The sequence below is a fragment of the Ictalurus punctatus genome, chromosome 20, assembly GCF_001660625.3.
Source record: "Ictalurus punctatus breed USDA103 chromosome 20, Coco_2.0, whole genome shotgun sequence".
NCBI classification, from domain to species: Eukaryota; Metazoa; Chordata; class Actinopteri; order Siluriformes; family Ictaluridae; genus Ictalurus; species Ictalurus punctatus.
In genome coordinates, this window is record NC_030435.2 from 7,649,666 (window position 1) to 7,670,360 (window position 20,695).

The 20,695-nt window shown below is 37.9% G+C and overlaps 1 protein-coding gene across 3 annotated transcripts; it reads left to right on the forward strand.

The window, feature by feature from the left end:
* The first annotated feature begins 999 nt into the window (after positions 1 to 999).
* Positions 1,000 to 20,015, forward strand: crsp7 (cofactor required for Sp1 transcriptional activation, subunit 7). Of its 3 annotated transcripts, none has more exons than XM_053688660.1 (3): positions 1,000 to 1,056; positions 15,468 to 15,542; positions 16,862 to 20,015. In XM_053688660.1, the coding sequence occupies exons 2-3, from the start codon at positions 15,477 to 15,479 to the stop codon at positions 18,455 to 18,457; spliced, it is 1,662 nt and encodes a 553-aa protein (XP_053544635.1). In that variant the 5' UTR covers positions 1,000 to 1,056; positions 15,468 to 15,476; the 3' UTR covers positions 18,458 to 20,015. The 3 variants fall into 3 exon arrangements, with proteins under 3 accessions (XP_053544635.1, XP_017351568.1, XP_047018448.1); XM_017496079.3 differs by lacking the exon at positions 1,000 to 1,056 and adding an exon at positions 1,296 to 1,628; XM_047162492.2 differs by lacking the exon at positions 1,000 to 1,056 and adding an exon at positions 1,691 to 2,397.
* Positions 20,016 to 20,695: the final 680 nt, after the last annotated feature.

Here is a 20,695-nt window from a genome sequence, read left to right on the forward strand (position 1 = left end):
GAAACAAGTTGAATTCTTAATTAATGCTGAAGATGCATAGGTATCGCAGCTTGTATGGGCCTGTCTAAAGAATGACAGAATTGCACAACAGGTAGAGAGCTACAAAGAATGGATTTTTCTGATGATGAAAACAAGATTATTGAATATCAGTAGCCATCAACATTTATGAGTATGAACGATTCACACAGCAAAGGTTATATGTTTTCTTGTAACTAATGCAAACTGAAATTTAATTCTACTTTCAATACAATAACTTGATATTCAATTTCTTATTCCTGCATATAAATAAAATGCCCTTTCATAAACAGCATGTAGTCCTATCATACAGGCTACATATGACCTTTAATAAGTGTAAATTGATAACTCATAGGAAGAATAAGTTACTCTGTGATCTCAAAGCATTATTGTATCATTTAATCAGTTTAATGTTAAGCGTTACATATGTGACATATGAATATGTGAACAGCATTCAATGAAGTAAAAGGTGATGTTTGCCACAGTTTTAATAATTGCACACTAGTCTTCCTGCACCATGACATTGCCGCAGTGTGAACTTACTTTTTTTTGTGTAATATTATCTGTGATATTTGCAATTAATTCTATTTTTATTTTTACAGACATGGCACCAAGCATTTTTTTTTTTAAACCCTAACCCTAGGTCAAAAACCTCAATGAAAACGGTGTCAATTTGGGGACGAAAGCTCACCAGTGGTTGATGAATGCCATGAGGAAAGCTTATTAGTTATCGTGATGCGTTTACCATTCTAATATTAATAGTTTGAATGAATTTCTGAATTAATCGTTTGCACTGAACTGAATCAAAGTTTCTAAACCCGGGGAAACCAAATGATTCGTTTTGCTTGAACAGTTCAAACGAATCAGTTACCAGTTCGGTTCAGTTCAGTTCAGCAGTGTTTTATTGGTACGAATGTTATAAAGGCAGGTAGATTAAACTAAAAGTTATACAAATAATACGCTTATATCTGATAAATATAACAAACATAATAAACAAAAAAAACCCATAACAAGCCATCATAAACAACAAAAACCTGACAGGTAGGTATTTGAACATATTCTGTATAGTGTATGTTCAGGGTGTGTACCATCACTAGTGAACATAATGTTCTGCTGCGATGTACACTACTATGTAGTGTGAACTGGTGGGTGCACATGTAAAATGTACACTACACACTATGACATTTGAAACGCAGCCACTTGAACGTAGTGTTACGTTGAGGAGGGAGCTATGCGCGCGCGCTGACGTAATAGCGTTTTCAGAGCTCCAATTTCCCATAATGCATTGAGGAAACGTTTTGATCCAATTCACTTCATGAGATCGGGGAGGCACTCACAGCTATGAAGCGAAAAGAAACGACAACTGGCGAATCCTCATTATTCTGCTGAAATGATTTAGGAGTTCGTACTCTAACAGTCATATAAGAAACATGCGGATAGGATACGTCTCGAAAATCCAGAACGAGCTGTAGTTTCTGCAGTGTACATACCCTTAAACTCGGAGGATTTTCCCCCGTCGGCCGCTTCGCACCGACCAGGCAATGACAACGGCCTCCGCAACCCCGCAGCAGATGAGAGAGCGGCTGCTGCAGGCCATCGACAGCCAGAGCAATGTGAGTAGCTCGTTAGCTAACTAGCGGCACCTTGTCGTTGTGCCTTTTTGAAACGTTAACTTGTTAATTGTTTTATTTTCCTAAAATACATGTAAAACAAATGACCTCAACTCGTCGAACAAGACCTCGGTGACAATAACTGCTTGGTTTATTGTAAAATAAGATGGCCGGTTAAGCTGCTGAAGCAGCCGGCTAACTGTTAGCCGAAGTTTAGCGACGAAGCGTTTAAAGTTGTTCGCATCTCTAGCCAGTCTGCCACAAGTGCTTTTATTAACCCAGTCTTTCATACAGTACATTTGTTCCGACCGAATAACTAGTTGCTCACATTGTTTTATTTATCAAAAAAAAAAACACTTCATGTTCTTCATACACACAAGTTGGACAATAATTAACGTTAGCTAGCACTCAGCTAACTGCAGCCTCTCAAACAGCTACAGCAAGGGTGCAGGTCACCACTTAGCTGCTCAAGTAAAAATTAGTCGACTTGTAAAAGCAAAATAAACCGTGACATTCATTAACTCAGCTCACGTAAATTTAGAATAATGAAAACACCTTGTTGATAATCATTACTCGGGATAACTAGACGTTCAGAAGGCCAATAATGCCAGCTAGTCGTGCTGCTCCCCAACACATGTAGCTAACAAGTTGAAGCTAATTCGCTAAGTGAATCTGGGCTAAACATTATTTACAAACTTTTTATTTTTTTTAATAACTGACATTCAGTGTCGAAGAACTCTAACATGAAGTCCTGTCGGATTGTGCTGTATATGTAAGTAATTAATAGCAATATTATGCACTAATTAGCTGTCCTGCATTACACCCAGCTGTTCTGCCATGTAGGACATTACTGAAGTGATTACAGGGAAATACATGCAGTGTTCCTCATCCCAGCGCTGTATTCACCTTGTTTACTGTTGGTAAATACTAGTCTGTCACAGTTGACACTCGAATTAACTGCAAGTGTGTGTGTGTGTGTGTGTGTGTATGTATGTATATATATATATATATATATATATATATATATATATATATATATATATATATATATATATATATATATTTGTAAATAGACAGACATAGTCTAGACCAGCTTGATTTTGGGAAGTGTGGGCAAAGCGGTGAATCTGGAGGAAGCCCACATGGACACAGGGAGAACGAGACAACAAGGGTATCTCAGGATCAAACTTCAGGAGACCCTGAAGCTGTGAGACAGCAACGCTGCCTTCTGTGCCACCATGATATTATTATTATTATTATTATTATTAATAATAATAATAATAATAATAATAATAATGTTATTTCTAAAGCATATTCAATTTGTGCAAACTATCTCCATGTAGCATATAAGTGCAACTGATAAACCACTTTGTTGCTTTTCTGATGCTATGGAGACTGCATGGCATTGCTGTATATGGTTGCACAATATCGATCAAGTGGGCATTTTTCATATTTGTACCTGGGAATGTCTGTAAACAGAAATGTTTCTTGTCACACATCGGGGCAGTGGGCAACCTAGCTGCTGAGGCCCTGAACTAGTGACTGCAGTCCTGTTCGCACTGAGTGTTTCATATCAAATCCTCATTCCGGTACATTTTAAAAATATATTTAAAAAAATGAAGTCCCCACCAGCTGTGAAGGCATTAGAGGTATGTTTAAAAAAATCTTCCAGCTGTAAACTCTGTAGAAATCATGTAAATTCTATAGAAACCCAATGAAATCACAAACTACAATCATAAATCTACGCATACACACACGTCTGAATCTACAAGTTGTAGTGGTTATGCAACCTGTAGCTGCATAGCAAAGTTGTATGCTACAATACTCATTTTACATCAACTTGGGAAACAATAAAAAAAAAAACCATACCAGTTATTCACTGTCTCGCTGCCCCACTGTATCATCATATTTTTAGCTCAATGGCATCGTACTGTTGGCAGATTGCTATGGATGAAATTTATTTGCTTATATATTTTGATGCAGATGAATGAGAGCTCAAGATAGGGCTGGTTGATACGGACACAATCTTGTATCACGAAATTGATAACGTCATATTTTTAACGATATACACTGTTTTCTCTAAAAATTGATGAAAAAATGATCTATACAAAATGGCATACCTTAATGACTAGTCTGTGGCATATCTTACAAATGACCATTTTGATATCACTGTCTGATTTGTTCTACCCAAACCACGCCCATACGTCAGATGTCCCTCCTTTCTTAGGTACAAGTTTCTCATCTTTTACCTGGGCTGGTGCCTGTTCTGTGTCAGAGTTTTGCAGGGTGTTTCGCTCGGTCACACCCCTCCATGCTTGTTTTTGTTATAGCACAACACTTCACTTCAACCTTAGCGACCCAGCAGTGGCTTTTGCGGCATTGGTGATATAGACAATATCGGAAAATATCCGATATCAATAGACTTTTTTTTTCTGTCATCCTGCGGCATGTTTCACCATGTAACACCACCCTATCTCATGAGACAATGTGAGCTCTTCTTGCAAAAAAAAAAAAAAAAAATCACCAACTTTTAACTCTGCAGCCTTTAGCCTAAAAAAGACAGGAAGATGAGAAATTCCACCATTCAGTTTTAAAGGAAGTAGAGGATGGTGTAATTGCCTTCAAAGCATTTGCAGGTTGTAATGTCATTTTTCTCCTCAGCACATTCAACTTGTGAAGGGAGAAAACACGTACGCCTCCACGTTCATCTTTTGTTACCAACAAGCTAGCCAGCTAACTATAATGGAAGTTATGTATGTTTATCTCCTCGAACAGTGATCTGTGTAGGTGTTCTAGCTTTAACCAGCTAATATGTCTGTATGTTGATTGATCTGAAGCAAGTACTTGTGTATATGGTGCAACTCATTTAGAGTTAAGAAGTGCTACTTTGTTTATTTCTGATGCTTTGCCCAGCCATGTTGTTTTGACATAACTCAGTAAACCAGAAAAAAACTTGTAGTTGAGACCTATTTGACAAATAAGAAATTCAAATGGAGTTTTCTTTGGCTTTTACTGGTTGGAGGTGGGGAATTGCCTCACAACCTTGAAACAAACCCCGCATATTATCAGCTATGCTGTTGGGAATAAAAAACAAAACAAAACCAGCAATGTAAAATCACATTTTTATGTATTCCTTTTACAAATCGATTGTTTAAAGTTCACATGACTGACATTTTCTCTGTTGATACTGCTCAGTGTTGTGCAGGAGAGTGCCAGTGAAATAAACAAACCCATAGTATTTAATCACTTTCTAATTATCATCACCATTACCAATTTTTGTAAAGTGTTCGATCTGACACATTGTTTCAGGCCTATTTAAGCTTGACTGGGATCCCTAATACATATAATAAGCCCATGTTAACTATACCGGCCTACTTGTTTAATGTTGATGTATATTGATGGATTTCATTTCTTATGAATGAACTTAAAATATTCAACATTTACTTTGATAAAAAGCAAGGGTGCTACATAAAACGAGTGAAAACTCAGTTGTTTTGACCATTTTTCATCAAAAATCCTTTGTGTATACTATACAATATATACTTGTCTAACATTTGATTTAGGTTTTTATGTTCGTCATGTACCTCGACAGAGAGTGAGAATGCATGAGATGGAGGGGGGTGGGGTTTTTTTTGTGACAACTCGTTCCAATGCACGCCAGGGTTTTTTGCAGAGATGACGTGCAAAATGCATAACGGCTGGTGGGTCTGGTAATATAATATAGTCGCTGATTAACATCACTTGATTTTGTGGCAATGAAATATCATGTAGGGATGATAATGTTGTCATATTGCACAAGCCAAGTGGTGTGTGGAGCAGATTTCCTCATTGTCTTTTGAGCAAGAGTGCAGTTATACTGACTTTCTCATTGCTTTTATACAACACTTTTATAAACAAGAAATTAATATAGAGTAACTGACATTTCAGACACAATATGACCAAAAGTTCTGTTAATTTTTGCTCCACTAGCGGAACTAGATCCGAAGAAACCACACTCACTTTGTAGCATGGCGGCTAGCTCACATTGATTTGTACGTTCCCATTAAATATTCTTCTGGTAAAATTAGATGAGTGGAGTGATCCACACCTTGAAATGTCCCAGTGTGATTATAAGAAACATAGGCACTCCCGGAACGCTGCTTGAACCAATCAAATTAGTTGACTGGAACTAGTGTGATGGTCAGGCGTCCAGATATTTTTGACCATACAGTGTAAGTAAAGCTAGCTAGCTGTTATAATAGTTTGACTAACTCTGGGCTGAGTGTACTTAATGTATGAACAGCCTGTAAAGTAGATGTGGTTTAACTACACATTTGAACCACATGTCCGTCAGTGACTGAAGTCTATGATTTAGAAGCTTACTCTGTATGGTCTGACATGCTGTGTGTGTTTATGATACGTTAAACACTACCTCTGCAAACAGGTTTACATGTTTTAAAAAAATGTGCTAGTAACAAGTCAAGAAAACTCATGGCCATCTGCCAGCATTTTTACTGTTCCTGATTAGGGGTAGTCAAATAGTTAATCGCTTAAGGCACCAGTATTCAAATACTGAAATCACTGTTTGATTATGCCCTACTTTCACATGAAGTCAGTGGCATTGTAGAAGAAAAGCAATAATCTGATACAAAGGTCAGCACTGTTGTGTTGTCACTTAGGTCTGGTTCATACTTGTGTCTGTATCTGTGAACACGTGTAGGTGTTGTCTGCAGGTGTAGGTGTCTACTTTCATATTTTCACTAGGGTGCAGAAAATTGTTAGTTCATTCATCTACGGTAACCTATTTATCCTGGTTAAGGCTCAGGTATACTTTGTTTTTTCACGCGTATGCGCACAGCCATATACACAGCCTTTCAAAGTGTACTCCATTTGACATGTACACGTACACAGTCAGGGCTCTACGGAGCACTTGTGCTCCTCATAACAAAAATTTAGGCGCACAATCAAAAATTAGCAGCATGATTGAAGTTTAGTCTTTTGATTATTTATTTATTTATTTATTTATTTGAATAAATGAGATGGTAATGTTAATGTGCCACAATATAACACACAAGTAGGTTTAAGAGAGCTGGTCAATTATGACACAATTTAGGAACATGGTGTGAGCCATTACAAATTAATTTACTTTCTAATAAACTAAATTTTTAGTATTTTCAGTTAATTTTACAGACTGCATGCAAAAAAACAACTGTTAACTTGTTCCACCTTGTAAACGAATACAATAAACATCAATTGTTCAGTGTTTGAAGTCTGCTCCTCTTAAATATATTTAAAGCTACACTATTAGACATTTCCCACTGTCATGTTCTGGGCTGGAGTCAGTTCTCAAACTACTCTCCGTATATTGTGTATATAGATACAAAGCGCTTTAGTTTAATGGTGTTCATTACTGATGCTCCGATCAGGATTTTTACAGCCGATACCGATTTCTTGTCATCTTGATCGACCGAAACCGATCCAGGTACCAATCTTTTTTTTGTTTAAGCTTTAAGCAGGAGGTCCCTCATAAACAGTTAAATGTAAGCTTTCCACTCATGGTCACTGTTAATTGAATTAAAATAATAGCAGTGAGAAATACTGTTGGTTAATTGATCAATAAACAAGCATAAAACATTTATTTTTAAATATCTTAACCCTCTTACCCCGTATGGCCGAAAAACCGGCTTGCCCATCTTTGATCTATTCCCGTAAGGACAATATACCGGCTTGGTCGTCTATGCCAAATCCCCGTAAGGCCGATATAGAGGATTTACAGTGTAAACGTTATCCCCATAAGGCCGGTGTACCGACATTACTCTGCTATGATTCCTTACTTATTTAAAAAAAAAAATTTTTGACCCGGAAGGTTGATGACGTCACGACGTGATTACGTTATTACGCTGGTATTACGATGAAGCTGATCCAAGCATGAATATTGGTGTACTAGTAGAAGTGAACTTAAAATGCCAAAGCGAAAAGCTAATCGTGTTCCAGCTAAAGTTACACCTACAGTGAACAAAGGTACATCTAAAACAGTGGGGGAAAAAAAAGAAAACGTACACAGTTACACAGGCGAGAGCAAGGATTCTAGATAGTGACAGCAATGAAAGTTTAGGCAGTGTTGAAACCGAAAGTGACGCAGTCGCTCCTGATTCAGACCCTGATCCGTCTTCATCTTCAGCATCAACCAGTGCGACTGACACTGCAGGGGTCTCGAGTCATAACGGGACCATTTCTGTGCATATTTTATTTATTATTTACTTGAATTTATTCAAAGGCATTGACCATGGTGATGCTCGTATGGTACTTCTAAATGAGTGGAAGGATTTTAGCGAGCATTTTTTCGTAATTTCTCTAGTTAAGTATTGTGCTCTAAGTTTAGTAAAAACATTGAACTGCTTCATTTTCAAAGTAATATTACATAAATACATTATTATAAGTTGTTTCAAGGCCTAAAAATGTTAAAATTAAAATGTTGATTTTGGCCCAGGAACTCAGGGTTGACGTGCTGTTTCTCTGGGGAATATAGGGTTATACAATAGAGTCCTAATTAAAGTAGACTAACACAAAAATTATCCATGTTAGGAAAAAGAAGGCTAATAGGCTTCTAAGTCTACTAAGCTTAATTTCAAATTGATATTAAATTTAACCCATGGTAATTAAACTATTTAACTTATCATTTTATTGATATTTTATGAATTTATTATAAACTATTTTTTTATACTAAATGAATTATTTATAACTAAGCACATTCTGTCTTTACATTTTACTAATTTTTGTTTGAGTTTTAGATTGGTTCCCCCAGTACAGTGTTGCCATGTTTGCTGATGATATTGAGTTATTTTGGGGATTAAATCAAAAACGTGGAAGCTGAAGCTGATTTTTCTAGTCTTATCTGGCAACTGTGAGCTTAAATGAAGTGAATGCACTGTCTATTAGAGTTGGTGAAGAGAGTGAAGGAGAGCAGCAGCATACTGTATGTTTACAGACTGAACAGTTGCTACTCTTGATTATGATTGATGAGGAATTATTTAATAAAGAAGTTTTAATTAAACCCAGCCTTGAAGCGTTGGCGTTATTATTAATTTATTTGCGCCCAACGCCGCTGTGTATACATGAGCAGGTCACAGTCGCAGGTTCAGGTCATTTTGCAGGATCAATAAAAGATGGCAGTTTGTGAGATTGGCAAGTTGAGAGAAGTAGATGATTACAGAGTTACTCTTGTCATCATAATGGCTTCTTTGCAGTATTTACACACTTGTTCGGTTGACTGAGGTGATGAAAAGCAGTGTGAAAGTAACTGTTGTGCAGTGTAGATGCATTTTGGACTTCCTGTAGTTTTTATTCCGGTTTTATTATTCAACTCCGAACAGGTTACTCACACGCGACTAAATATTTATTCACAGTTGCACAAAGAACTTTGCAGTCCCAAATGGTTAAACTGCAGAGCCCTGGCAGGCGGTTGCCACATGCACATTATGACAATTTGCACTACCCCTCCTGGCCTAGAGTCAGTACAGAGCAGTAAAGCAGGTTTTTTGTTGTGAAGGACAACCACGAAGAAGAATTTCAACATGAAAAACATGCTTGGCAATCTCGTCAATATTAGTACTCATATACAAATCCTTATACTCTTTAAGGCTAGAATTATAGAGACACAGGTACTTCCTAACCTGCACTCGCTTCTGTCTCTTCTGTTTATTCCGTTGTTTTTCTTCAACTACCTTGACAATCAATGGCTCTGTGTCTCTGTTGCCAACTTGTGGAACAGCTAAATGGTGCAAAAGAATTAAATGCGCATGTGTTACGTGCGTACAAAGTATGTGTGGTTAGAAAAATCGGGCAGTGCGTGTACAGTCTGTGCGTACTCTGCTGATGACGAAATTTGGGTCACGCGTACTGTGCGCTGTTCCTAGCGTACGCGTAAAAAGTGTAGCATACTTTCTACTTTAGTGTCACAGTAGATCTGAAGCCTATCCTGGGAGTACTGGGTGCCCTGGATGTATATTTGCACAGGGGCATTTAGGCATGGCCAGAGTTTCAGAAAGTGGAAAACTAAAGTCTCACATTTTCAGTTTTCATTGATTTAACCTTGCTTTTTGGTACTATTACCAGATTTGGGGCAGTTTGTGATGGTTTTAGTTTGAAATCAGCACAGCGGAAATGTAGATGACCTGAAGTGTAGTAAAAGACTCGCGTTTGCCGATACTTTTGCTTCTCGCTGACTATGTCTAGGTGAACTTTGACCTGTAAATTCACAAGCCTCATTCTTGTGAGCCAATAGCAAACAAGAAAGTGGGACTGTGGTCTCTTTAGTAAATAAAATGGGGAAGCAGCTAATGAATAGGTACCAGTTAGACCAAACTTTTGCCTTGCCCTTTTTGTACTGTTGCTTGGTGCACAGTTTCTCCAAAATCACATGCCATCAGGGCTGCCTGAAATGATCTGATATTGAATTGCCAGCAATCAATGCTTTCATGTGTAGTAACACTTATTAGAAATAATTGTTTAATAACTCAGCCAAGAGATTCCAAGAGGGATTCGATCAAGCCCACACTCCATCCTCTGAAAAAGTAACTTTCTGTTAATCTGGAGGAGCTAAACAGATTTAAAAAGAGCATGCTTCTCTTAAGCACAGTGTTTTTCCAAGAGCAAATGTGTTCACGTACTAGTGTACTAGATCCTCAGTCTAGCAGCAAGCGGGTGCTGGAAGATTCCCCCAATTCTTTAAAGTCTAGTTTATGGGAGTAATTTGGCCAAATATGTGTACAATACACCAGCTCTAATGCCACTGACGTACAACTATACAGCGTGCATGTGTAATGCATGTAGGCAGTCTTTCCTTCTTGATTCAGTATGGGATAAAGAAATCAGACTGGAACTTGTGAAGTTACTGTTTGTTAATGGAGGGGACAGGACTCTAACACATTCAGGGTTACAGAGTGCAAAGCGATCTGTTAGTGCAACTAGTTAATACCTGAACAGAACCTGAAAAGCTCTGTGTGTCAGACATGCCACCTTGTGAGTAACACCACTGGAAGTTTCAGTTTTGTTCCATTCTAATGCACAGCTTTTGCTTCATTATATGCTGCTAAGAGTGGACTGGATCACGCACACACTGCCAGTATAATGTCGATTGATTTAATCCATTGAAAATGGAAATCCAAGAATCAATTTTGAAATGTACCCTGTTGAGGCACCATCATATCCAAATCATATTGAATTTGAATGTTATGTATTGTTACACCCCTACCGAACATACAATAAATCGAACCTTGAGGTAGATGAGCTTCAACAGATCCATCTCATTGGGTTCCTCTGTCAGCCAAGAACAGGAATTTGAGGCTACAGTGGACACAGATTCACCAAAAGTGGGTAGTTGAAGATTGGAAAAAGATCAGGCAATGCTATTTCAATCTTTAACTGTCCAGCTTCGGTGGTCCAGCAGTTCCTGACCACACAGCTGATATTACGCGGTCCCATATGCTTCTTAAACTTGACATGGTAGAAATGCCTGTCTTTTATGGGCAGTTAAGATTCTGGAAAATTAAATTGGCTATGTTTTAAAATGATAAATTAGGGGTGGGCAATTTGATTGTCTTAGGTCGTGAATGATTAAAATATCTCCACATTATGTTTATACAGAGAGATTGTGTATCATGATGCTAAACACATTTTGTCAGTCATGCTGCAAATGCTCAGACATGACAGTTCAAGCAGTTTTATGAAACAGACTTTATTCGCTAGTCCAGCTTGTGTTTTCCCTGATAGACACATGAACAAATGAGTAATGGCCAAGAGTAGGCGGTTTCGTAGCTTGCGCTTCCTCCTCGGTTTGTTTAGGTAGAATAGACTGTCAATATGGAGCAGTTGGTGCCTAAAAAATTCAATATCAAGTTACATGAAACTGCTGGATTTCACACAATGGTGCCGTGATATTTTACCTAGCGAAGGACCCATCAAAACAGTTGAAACAAGGGTTGTTAGGCATTTTTAAAAAAAATTGTTGATCCTATGTAGTATAAATGGTATATTTCTAACGATGCACTGTACACTGAAAGCAAAGAGAAGTGCAGTAAAAATAAAAAAAGTGAACCATGAATCGAATATTTAAAATGTTAAATAATAATGTAAAACTAATTCGGCTTATGTATCCACTAGAGCTGCAACAACTAATCGATAAAATAGATGATAATCGATTATGAAATTCATTGTCAACGAATCTCATTATCGATTAGTTGGTCTGCGCGCGGTACATTTACTCATTACGTTACTTCTGTTCCAAAGACACGCTTTGGAGTGTAAATACTAAAGTTGTGTCCCAAATGAAGTACTATACACTTACACTATGCGCTCTGTACTAGGGATGTCACGAGAACCGATTCTTTGGTACCAAGTTGGTACCAACATTCTTAAAACATGATGGTACTTGTTTCTGCACTAGCGTTGGAACCGTTCTAATGGGGGTACCAAGGTTGCAATTCTTCCGGACTTGATGGGGACAGCAAATACGCGCAAGTGTTTTAGTCAGTCCACAAGTGGTGAAGAAGAATGCCTACAAGCACAAGGGAAAAACTACAGAAGATTAGCTTAGCTAAACAAGTTTAGCTCCACTCCAACTCATTGAGAGGAAAGCTAGCATCGGTTTCCGGTGTGCAGCCGATGCTATCATTCATTTCAAACAAAGCGAGGAAACACCTGGAATTTGGCAAAGCACCTGAAAGACAGTCCTGTATATTTATTTGAGGCAGTTGCATTGTAGCTGTGAAACCAGCTAACGTTATGCTCCATGTAATGTTAATGATAGCCAGTTATTTGTCAGCGACGCTAACGCATTGCAATGTTATTAAGTACCTCCTAATGGGCCACCATGCATCGCCATTCAGCCCGTGTCCTGTCAGCAAAATGTAGCCTAATGTCACAAATTTAAACTAATGCTCGCATTGAGTATAAGGTGCACGCGCGTGCGTTTAGGAGTGCACTGCCACTCATTGTCAGGCAGTGTTTGATAACTAACCCCCCCCCCCCCCCCCCCCCTTTCCAGTATCAGCCAGAGGAGGATGTCCTCCAGGAGAGTTTTAAATTAATTAATTTTTTTTTTTTATACCACACCGTATAAATACATAGAAATATGTATCGCTCTGCATAACAAAGGGCAAACCTGCCTGTCAACACGGACTTCAGGGTGAAACTTTTCAACGAGCGTCCTCCGGTTTGCTTGTTGTCCAGAAAAGTTGAAAAGACTCGCACAGCCCAGCCAGGAGACTCCAAATTGTCGTGGAAATTAGACAACACTGACAGACTTGTCCTCTGAAGGTAAAAAGGTTTATTACAGAAAGATGGTTAATACAGGATAGAATAAAGCAGGATAGAATAATGTGAGCGCTCTCAAACGCTTGTGCTGAACCACTGCGCGCATATATATATATATATATATATATATATATATATATATATATATATATATATATATATATATATATATATATATATATATATATATATATATATGAAACGCAGAGCATGACACGGTGTACCGATAAGGAGCAGTTTGAGGCAGTTCAAACAGGCTTTGTTTTAGGGTCTTGGAAGATGGACAGACGAACCTTGAACGGAAGAACATCTTTGTGTCTCTGTAAGCAGATAAACATTCTGTACTGATCTCAGTGACATGACATGGCCGCCATAGGCGTTATCCTCTGATGAACAGAAAAAGAACAAAACTGTTACAAAGTAAAAGAGCAATTTTCCTCACACATGTCTAAAGGCAGCGAGTAACAGAAACCACAAGGTGCAGTGAAAGTGAGTTTTTATTATTAATTTAGGACTGTAGTTTAATTCAGTGTGTGTGTGTGTGTGTGTGTATATATGTTATACATAGGGGGGTTGGAGGAATCTGATGTTTTTCAAAACGTAAAAAAAAATTTCAGACTATCAAGAAATTAAAAATACCAGTGTTACCTGTTTAATTAGCTGTCTTCTAGCACACGTTTATTTATAGGGATACTCCGATCAGGATTTTTGCAGCTCATTCCGATTTCTTATCAAAATGATTGGCCAATCCCGATCGTTCAGGCTTTATATAAGTGAGATGTAAGCTTTCCGTTGACCATCACCGTTAACCTTTCAGATAAAGTCGTGCCTTAGATATTGCCTTAGTTATATTATTTACAGTAATGTATGTTTGTTGACTTAATTGAGAATCAAATAAATAAGCACAACAAATATTAATTTTACAATGAAATTACTTCGTAATTCCACACTGATGACATGACTGCAGTGCTAAAGTTTAATGTCGTGTGTTTTACTTCACCACTTTGCAATTGGTTCGTGAGATCGGCCAAATTTAGAGACTACCGATCGAGTCATAGAATGTCATTACAGCCGAGCCCTACTGGTGGCCGATCGATCAGAGCATCCCTGTTTGTTTGTTTATTTATTTATTTATTTATTTATTTATTTATTTATTTATTTCTCAAGTGGGTACCCTATTACCTTGTATACACATGCATACAACTTTCTACAGTGATCATATGCTAAAGCATTTGTCACCAAAAATCTCTTGTAATGACTACTAATTAAACATTTAACATTAGTTTCATATGAATTTGTAGAAAAGAGACAAGACTCCTGATTTGTTGCCAGCTTTTGTTTTGGTTGTGAAATCCAGCCTGTTTTAGCATGCCACGGAAACCCATGTGCACTTGTATATTTGGTTTTACGCACCAAAGGTTTGCTGGAAAATCTGCTGCTCATTTGGTTCAAAGTTAGAGCAGTGTGTTAGATGTATGGCCTGCAGGCTGGGACTGGCCTGATAATACCCTAATTAAATTTACACTTTTTTTTATTCAAGCATTTCAACTCCACATTCAGGCTCTACTGCCTCTGATTTAATTCTGTATTTTAGGCAGACTGACTGTAATTGCTGCTGCATTTGTTATATTGGCTCATGATTTTTGCAGGCAGACCTGCATAGTACCAGCTATGAAGAAAATGCACTGGGCAAAGCACCGACATTTTAATACAGAGTAAAGTCTTTTGTCTTTATTTGGTCTGGAATAATTGGTAAAAATGGTTAAATAATTGTTTTGTTTTTTGTTTTGTTTTTTTTTTTTTAAATCCTCTGGAATAAAGATAAGAGATGATATTGTTGCATGACACTTCATCACATACTGCCAAGAGAACTTGATCAAAGTGGGCTTCAGAAATGACGGCATGTCTGACGGCATGGCCAGCATTATCATGGGTTTTATATATATATATTGTAATTTTATTTATTTATTTATTTATTTATTTATTTAGATCCCATTGAGAATTTATGGTGCGTCATCCAACAATTTTATGCCTTTGGACGTCAATTTTTTTCAAAGCATGAACTGTGGGATGCTCTTCAGTCCTCAGAAATTCGGATTGTTGAATCATCTGTCATATCTAACCATGGCAGTTACATCAGTCAATAAGCTCTTTATCTAATAGGATTGTTGAATAGAAATCATTACAACACTTTTAAAAATAAATAAATAAAATGAAATACACCCCCCCCAGTGGAATAAGTGCATATTTTTATTATATTTAATATAATTCATATATTAAATTGAGAATCTCCTGCCGTGTATTGCATAAAATGCCTCAGGATTTTGATCACTTATTTCTACATAAATAATGTAAACATGGTGAAATTTTTGCTGGTATATACTCATTATTTTGAGATGTTAGTGTTTTGCATAAGAGCTTGACACATACTGTATACATGCCACAGAACATAATAGGATCTTGCAACATTTATTCAGGTTTCTCATCACCTGTTTGTCTAGCCTGTCATTATGATAAAACCTTAACGTACTGATCTTTTCTCCTCAACAGATCTGTAACATGGTTGCAGTCCTTGATGTTATCACCTATTTGGAAAAATACCCAATCACTAAAGAAGCACTTGAGGTTGGTATATTCCTCACCAACCTTTGTGAAACTTTTTGATATTTGAGTGAATGGCAAACCATGTAATGGGATGTTTTTTGAAGCCTTAATAATAAAAGGAGGCCTGGTGATATCGTCAGATATTCAGGTACTGGAGATGACTGAAAAGTAAACAACAGCGATGAGGAATGGTATTCACACCCACAGTCACTTTCTGTGAGTTGTTAGCAGCCACTAGCCCTCTTCTATGTTTTGTTTTGTACTTCAAACTGTTTCTTAGCAATAGAACAGTGTCATCAGTCCATACAGTATTTCACGCAGTACGTAAGCTGTGTCCGAAATCGATCGCTCGTTCACTATTCACTATATAGAGAATGACATTTGAGTCCACTATATGGGGAAGAGGTGAACGAAAATGAGTGAGCGAATTCAGACGGCAGCGTAAATGCAACGCGTCAATGAGCACTCTCACGGACATTATGGATTGTATCATTAAACAGTAAAGTACATTTTGGCTGTACTTTTGAAAAATTGCAAGCTCCTGTGAATATTGCGGTGTTTCCTTGATTTTGTGTTAATTTCTGTGATCACAAAATCCTGGATAATAGGACTGGTCCAAATGCCTTGAAGCCGTGTTTGTTACTTTCCCTGTTGAATGCTGAATCTGTTTGATTATTGCCATTTATTTATAACCAATTTGTTTCCTAAGTAAATGTTATGTTGAATGTAGCTTTTTCAAACTTGTTTATCTATAAAAGTGTCCTGAAAGTAACTTGGCATAAACAAATAACTCGAAGAAAGGTGTGAAATTTATGGATACTGTAAAGGTATGCTATGTATGAATATAACTACTTGGATGACTGTCTTGCTATACGTTGTATAAAGAGAAAGATTTAAACCCGCATTCCTCTACATTTTATGGCTTCAGTCATGTTAACAGAAGGTGTAACTGCGCATGTAATAATTTGTGTATTGTTCAGTTAAAATGGCGCAAAGCCTGCGTGGTTGTTTTGGAACATTGGCTGAATATGTTCAAAACCTGAAAATGTCTGAACCGGTTTCTAAGAGGGTTAAAAGGTTAACAGTTTAAAAAAAAAAAAAAAAAAAAAAGGTTAAAAGTACAATCAGTAACCTTTTTGTATTTTTTCACAACAAATATTAAACTGTAAATAATTTTAGACTGGTGATCAAGAAGCAGAAAAATAGCTAATTTATAATCATTGTAAACATTGTAACAGCAGTTGAGTTACACTTGTGCAGTTTATACTCTGAAAATATACTGGTCCGTTTTATTAATTCAATCTTTCTTATTGTTTTTTTTTTTTTTTTATTAAATACAGGAAACTCGCTTGGGAAAGCTTATTAATGATGTCAGAAAGAAAACGAAAGACGAAGACCTTGCTAAACGTGCCAAGAAACTCCTTCGAAACTGGCAGAAACTGATTGAACCCAGCCAAAATGAATCTTCTTCTCGAGGAGTGCAAGGCACCCCAGGCTCAGCCAATGGCAGTTCTCATCCGTGCCGAACAGATACACCTCCAACTGTTCCCCCACCCAGCAAAAAATCTCCAGAACTTAAAAACAGAAATGATGTCCACAACACTTACTCAGCTACAGCAGAAAAGTCTAGAAACCGAAAACACAGGGGGGACCAAAGGGATGGTCCACATCCACCCACTAAAATACACAAAACATTCACGTACGGGCACACGTTTTCTTCCACCCCGCCATCAAATGGATTTAGTGGCAGCCCTGAGCCTTTCCTAGAAAAACAAGAAGATGCACCTTCTGATAGAAACTGCCCAGAGCATCTTGACAATGACAAACAAAACAAAATCCCTGTTAATGCTGTTAAGCCTCATCCGAGTTCTCCAGGGCTTACCAGACTCCCCAGCACTTCATCCTTACTCAAAACATCAGTGTTACAGCAGCAAACAAGAACAGAAGGAGACGGAGGTGACAAACATCCAGTCAGTAGCCCTCAATTCTCATTAAGTCCACATAGTGTAGCTCGTGAGACAGTGGCTAAGAGGTCTTCAGCTTATGCATCTAAAGGGACTCTGTTGAGCCCATCTCATAATTCTGCCCAAGTGCCCTCTCTTTTGCCTTTAACCTCCCCAAATCAAATGTCTCACTCTGATGGTCGTCTAACTCTAGACCTAGAGGACTCGGTTCCCTTCAACAGATCTATTGAGAGAACTTCTGAATCCCTTCATAACAGTACAGCACAGGAGCCTTCAGAACTGTCCAGGCACAATTTCTCACCTGAGGTTCCTAAAGCTGGGTCCGAAAGTGCGAACAAAAAAAGAAAGAAGTACAGGTCTAGGGACTACATGGTAAATCTTCAAGGCCAGTCCTCAGAGGACAGGACGAAGCCCGTGCGCTTAAAAGAGCGCAGATTGACTTTTGACCCAGTGACAGGACAAATCAAACCCCTCACTCCAAAGGAATCTCACCAAGAGGAGGAATGCCAGGGACCACCAGTTTTCGAACCTGCGAGGATTGAGACCCCCCAACAGAGGCCACCCACGACTGCTCAAAATCCTTTCCAGCAAACGAACTGGAAGGAGCTGTCCCGAAACGAGATCATTCAGTCCTACCTTAATCTTCAGAGTAATGTTCTGACTTCCTCTGGAGCGCAGACCCATGGTGCACACTTCTTCATGACCGAATATTTGAAACAAGAGGAAAACGCTGTTCGAGAATCAAGGAAGACTCATGTTTTAGTCCCGAGTGGCTTGACCGCTGAACTACCGGGCGTAAGTCGAGAGGTGACACATGAGGACCTTCACAGAATAGACCAAGAGCACTGGGCAGGAGTTAATGGATGTTATGACACCAATGGAAACTGGTATGATTGGACAGACTGTATATCTTTGGATTCTCATGGTGATGAGACCAAACTGAATATTCTGCCATATGTCTGCCTAGACTGAGAAAACGGCTCTGATGGCTTTTGGTTTTCATCACCCCCACTGTGAGTTTGAAAAAAAACAAGTCAGAACTTCTTTATATTCAGTACTGAAGTTTTTGACACATGGAGTGAAAAGGGGGTTCTTCGGTTTTCTTAAATGAAAAAAAGGTAATTAAATAGATGTCCTGTTTGTAATGTGCTGCTACCAACAAAAATTTGCAAACTAGATTTGTAAATGATTGCTCAGTCAGAGTAACTGGGCCGGTTATTGCACAGTGTGTATAGGAGTCAGAGCACTAAGCAGTGCAGGTTGGAAAGCAAGTCAGAAACTTGTTTGGCAGTTACAAAAAAAAAGCTTTATGTGACTTAAAGAATAAATTATACTTTTTTTTATCATGTATGCATCTATTTATTTGACTTGATCATTTTTCCTTCCAGAAGGTTTATCTGCCAAGATGTATGAATATCTTTACGGCTTTTCGCCCCCCCCCCCCCACCCCCACCCCCATGCAGTGTGTACATTTTTCTGTCTCCTGCTAAACAATGCAGCCACCAACATTCCATATGTTACATTGTTTTCAGTTTAACCTGTGTATGTGATTTCCACAAGAGAGAAGCAAATCTATTTTTAGACATCTTCGGTAAGAAATAATGGAAGTATAATAATTATATTTGCTTAGATAATTATAACAATATCAAAGAAATAAAGATGTTTATTTCATTTCATGCCATAGTTGAAGAGTGGCAGCAGAGGGTGCAGCTCTCTTTATTTAAAGAAAATGTTAAAATGCTGGAAATGTACTCGTTATCATTCCTTTAGATGTTTGCCTTACTGGACACAAAAAAAAACATTCATTTCAAGAGCCTTTGGGAATGTAGAGCATTTTAAAGTTTATTTGGTTGTTTATGTTTTTTTTCCCCTTTTTTTTGGGGGGGGGGGTATGATTTTGTTTCTAGCTCCACTATTTTTTTTACATACACACACTGACTACAAATGTGCATTATCTGCATGTCTGTACATAGTTATTTCAGTCCATGTAAAATGTCGCTAAGTGTTTGTTTAGTGAGATCACATTGCAAAATATAAAAAAAGAGATGATACTTTGTTTAGAAGATCTTTCAAGTTCATCAATCTGTCAGTTAATTTAAGATGTAATTATACTGTGCTCAGCATTTACATGGTATTTTTCCCCCCTTCCCTTTAAATTAAATCTGGATTTTCATTTTCATAACATTTTGTTAAGGCAGTGAAAGTCATTTTGCTGTTGACTTGCAAACACTGTGTGCTCTGCTACTTTCATACCAATGTGCCTTTTAATGTTAAAGAAAAAAAAAAAGAAATTGGAATGGCTTCAGCTAGCTTAACTTGAAAAGTACAACATATTTCTTAAGACCATGTCCGATATTGCAGGGATACACATTGTTTTTGAAGCAATGAGCTCAACCCTTTTTAAGGGTATCATGAATCTGCAATAAAACCAGATGGCAAACTATTCTGATCAGTTAGTTGATCAATAATTTTTGTTCAGTGTTCAACATGACTCGTTTGTTCAAAATAAATGATTTGATTGAACCTTGTCCATTTTGGTACAGTTTCTGTTAATTCTGGTAACTTACCAGGGAGGCTGTCAAGAGACCTATGACAACATTTAATGGAGCTGCATAAGTACTGAGTATGGGGTATGGGGACTAGATAGAAGCCCTTTCTCACAAAAAACATCCCAGCCCAACTCAATCACCCCAAATCATGTTATGGTCTGATGATCCTAATTCCAAAAGATATGTTTGGTGCGGGGGGAAGCATATCACCAAAAGAACACCATCCCCATGGTGAAGCATGGTGGTGGTAGCATTCTTTGAGGATGCTTTTCTTCAGCTGGATTGGACTTAATCAGGGGGGAGAGAATAATGAATAGCTCCAAATACCATTTCAATTTTGGTGCAAATCCTTAAGGCTTCTGCTGAACACTTCACTTTTTAAACTTTTCAGCATGACAAGGAACCGAAACATTTCTAAAACAACAAACAAATGGCTTCACCAAAATGAGCTCAAAGTTTTGGAATGCCCCAGCCCGAGTCCAGGTCTAGTTGAAAATCTGTTGGGTGTCCTGAAGAGGGTTGTGCACAGATGTCCAGCCAATTTGACACCGTTAAAATGCGTTTGCAAGGAAGGTGTATGCAAAACTCTTACACAAAAAGATTGAGTGCCATGATAAAATCTAAAGGTGCTTCAACTAAGCATTAGTTTAGTGGTGTGCAC

Bases quoted from the DNA above. Each gene is read 5' to 3' on its own strand.
- crsp7 (XM_017496079.3), top strand. From the start codon at position 1,557: ATGACAACGGCCTCCGCAACCCCGCAGCAGATGAGAGAGCGGCTGCTG. The intron at 1,629-15,467 runs GTGAGTAGCTCG...TCTCCTCAACAG, and splicing joins CCATCGACAGCCAGAGCAAT to ATCTGTAACATGGTTGCAGT. The intron at 15,543-16,861 runs GTTGGTATATTC...TATTAAATACAG, and splicing joins TCACTAAAGAAGCACTTGAG to GAAACTCGCTTGGGAAAGCT.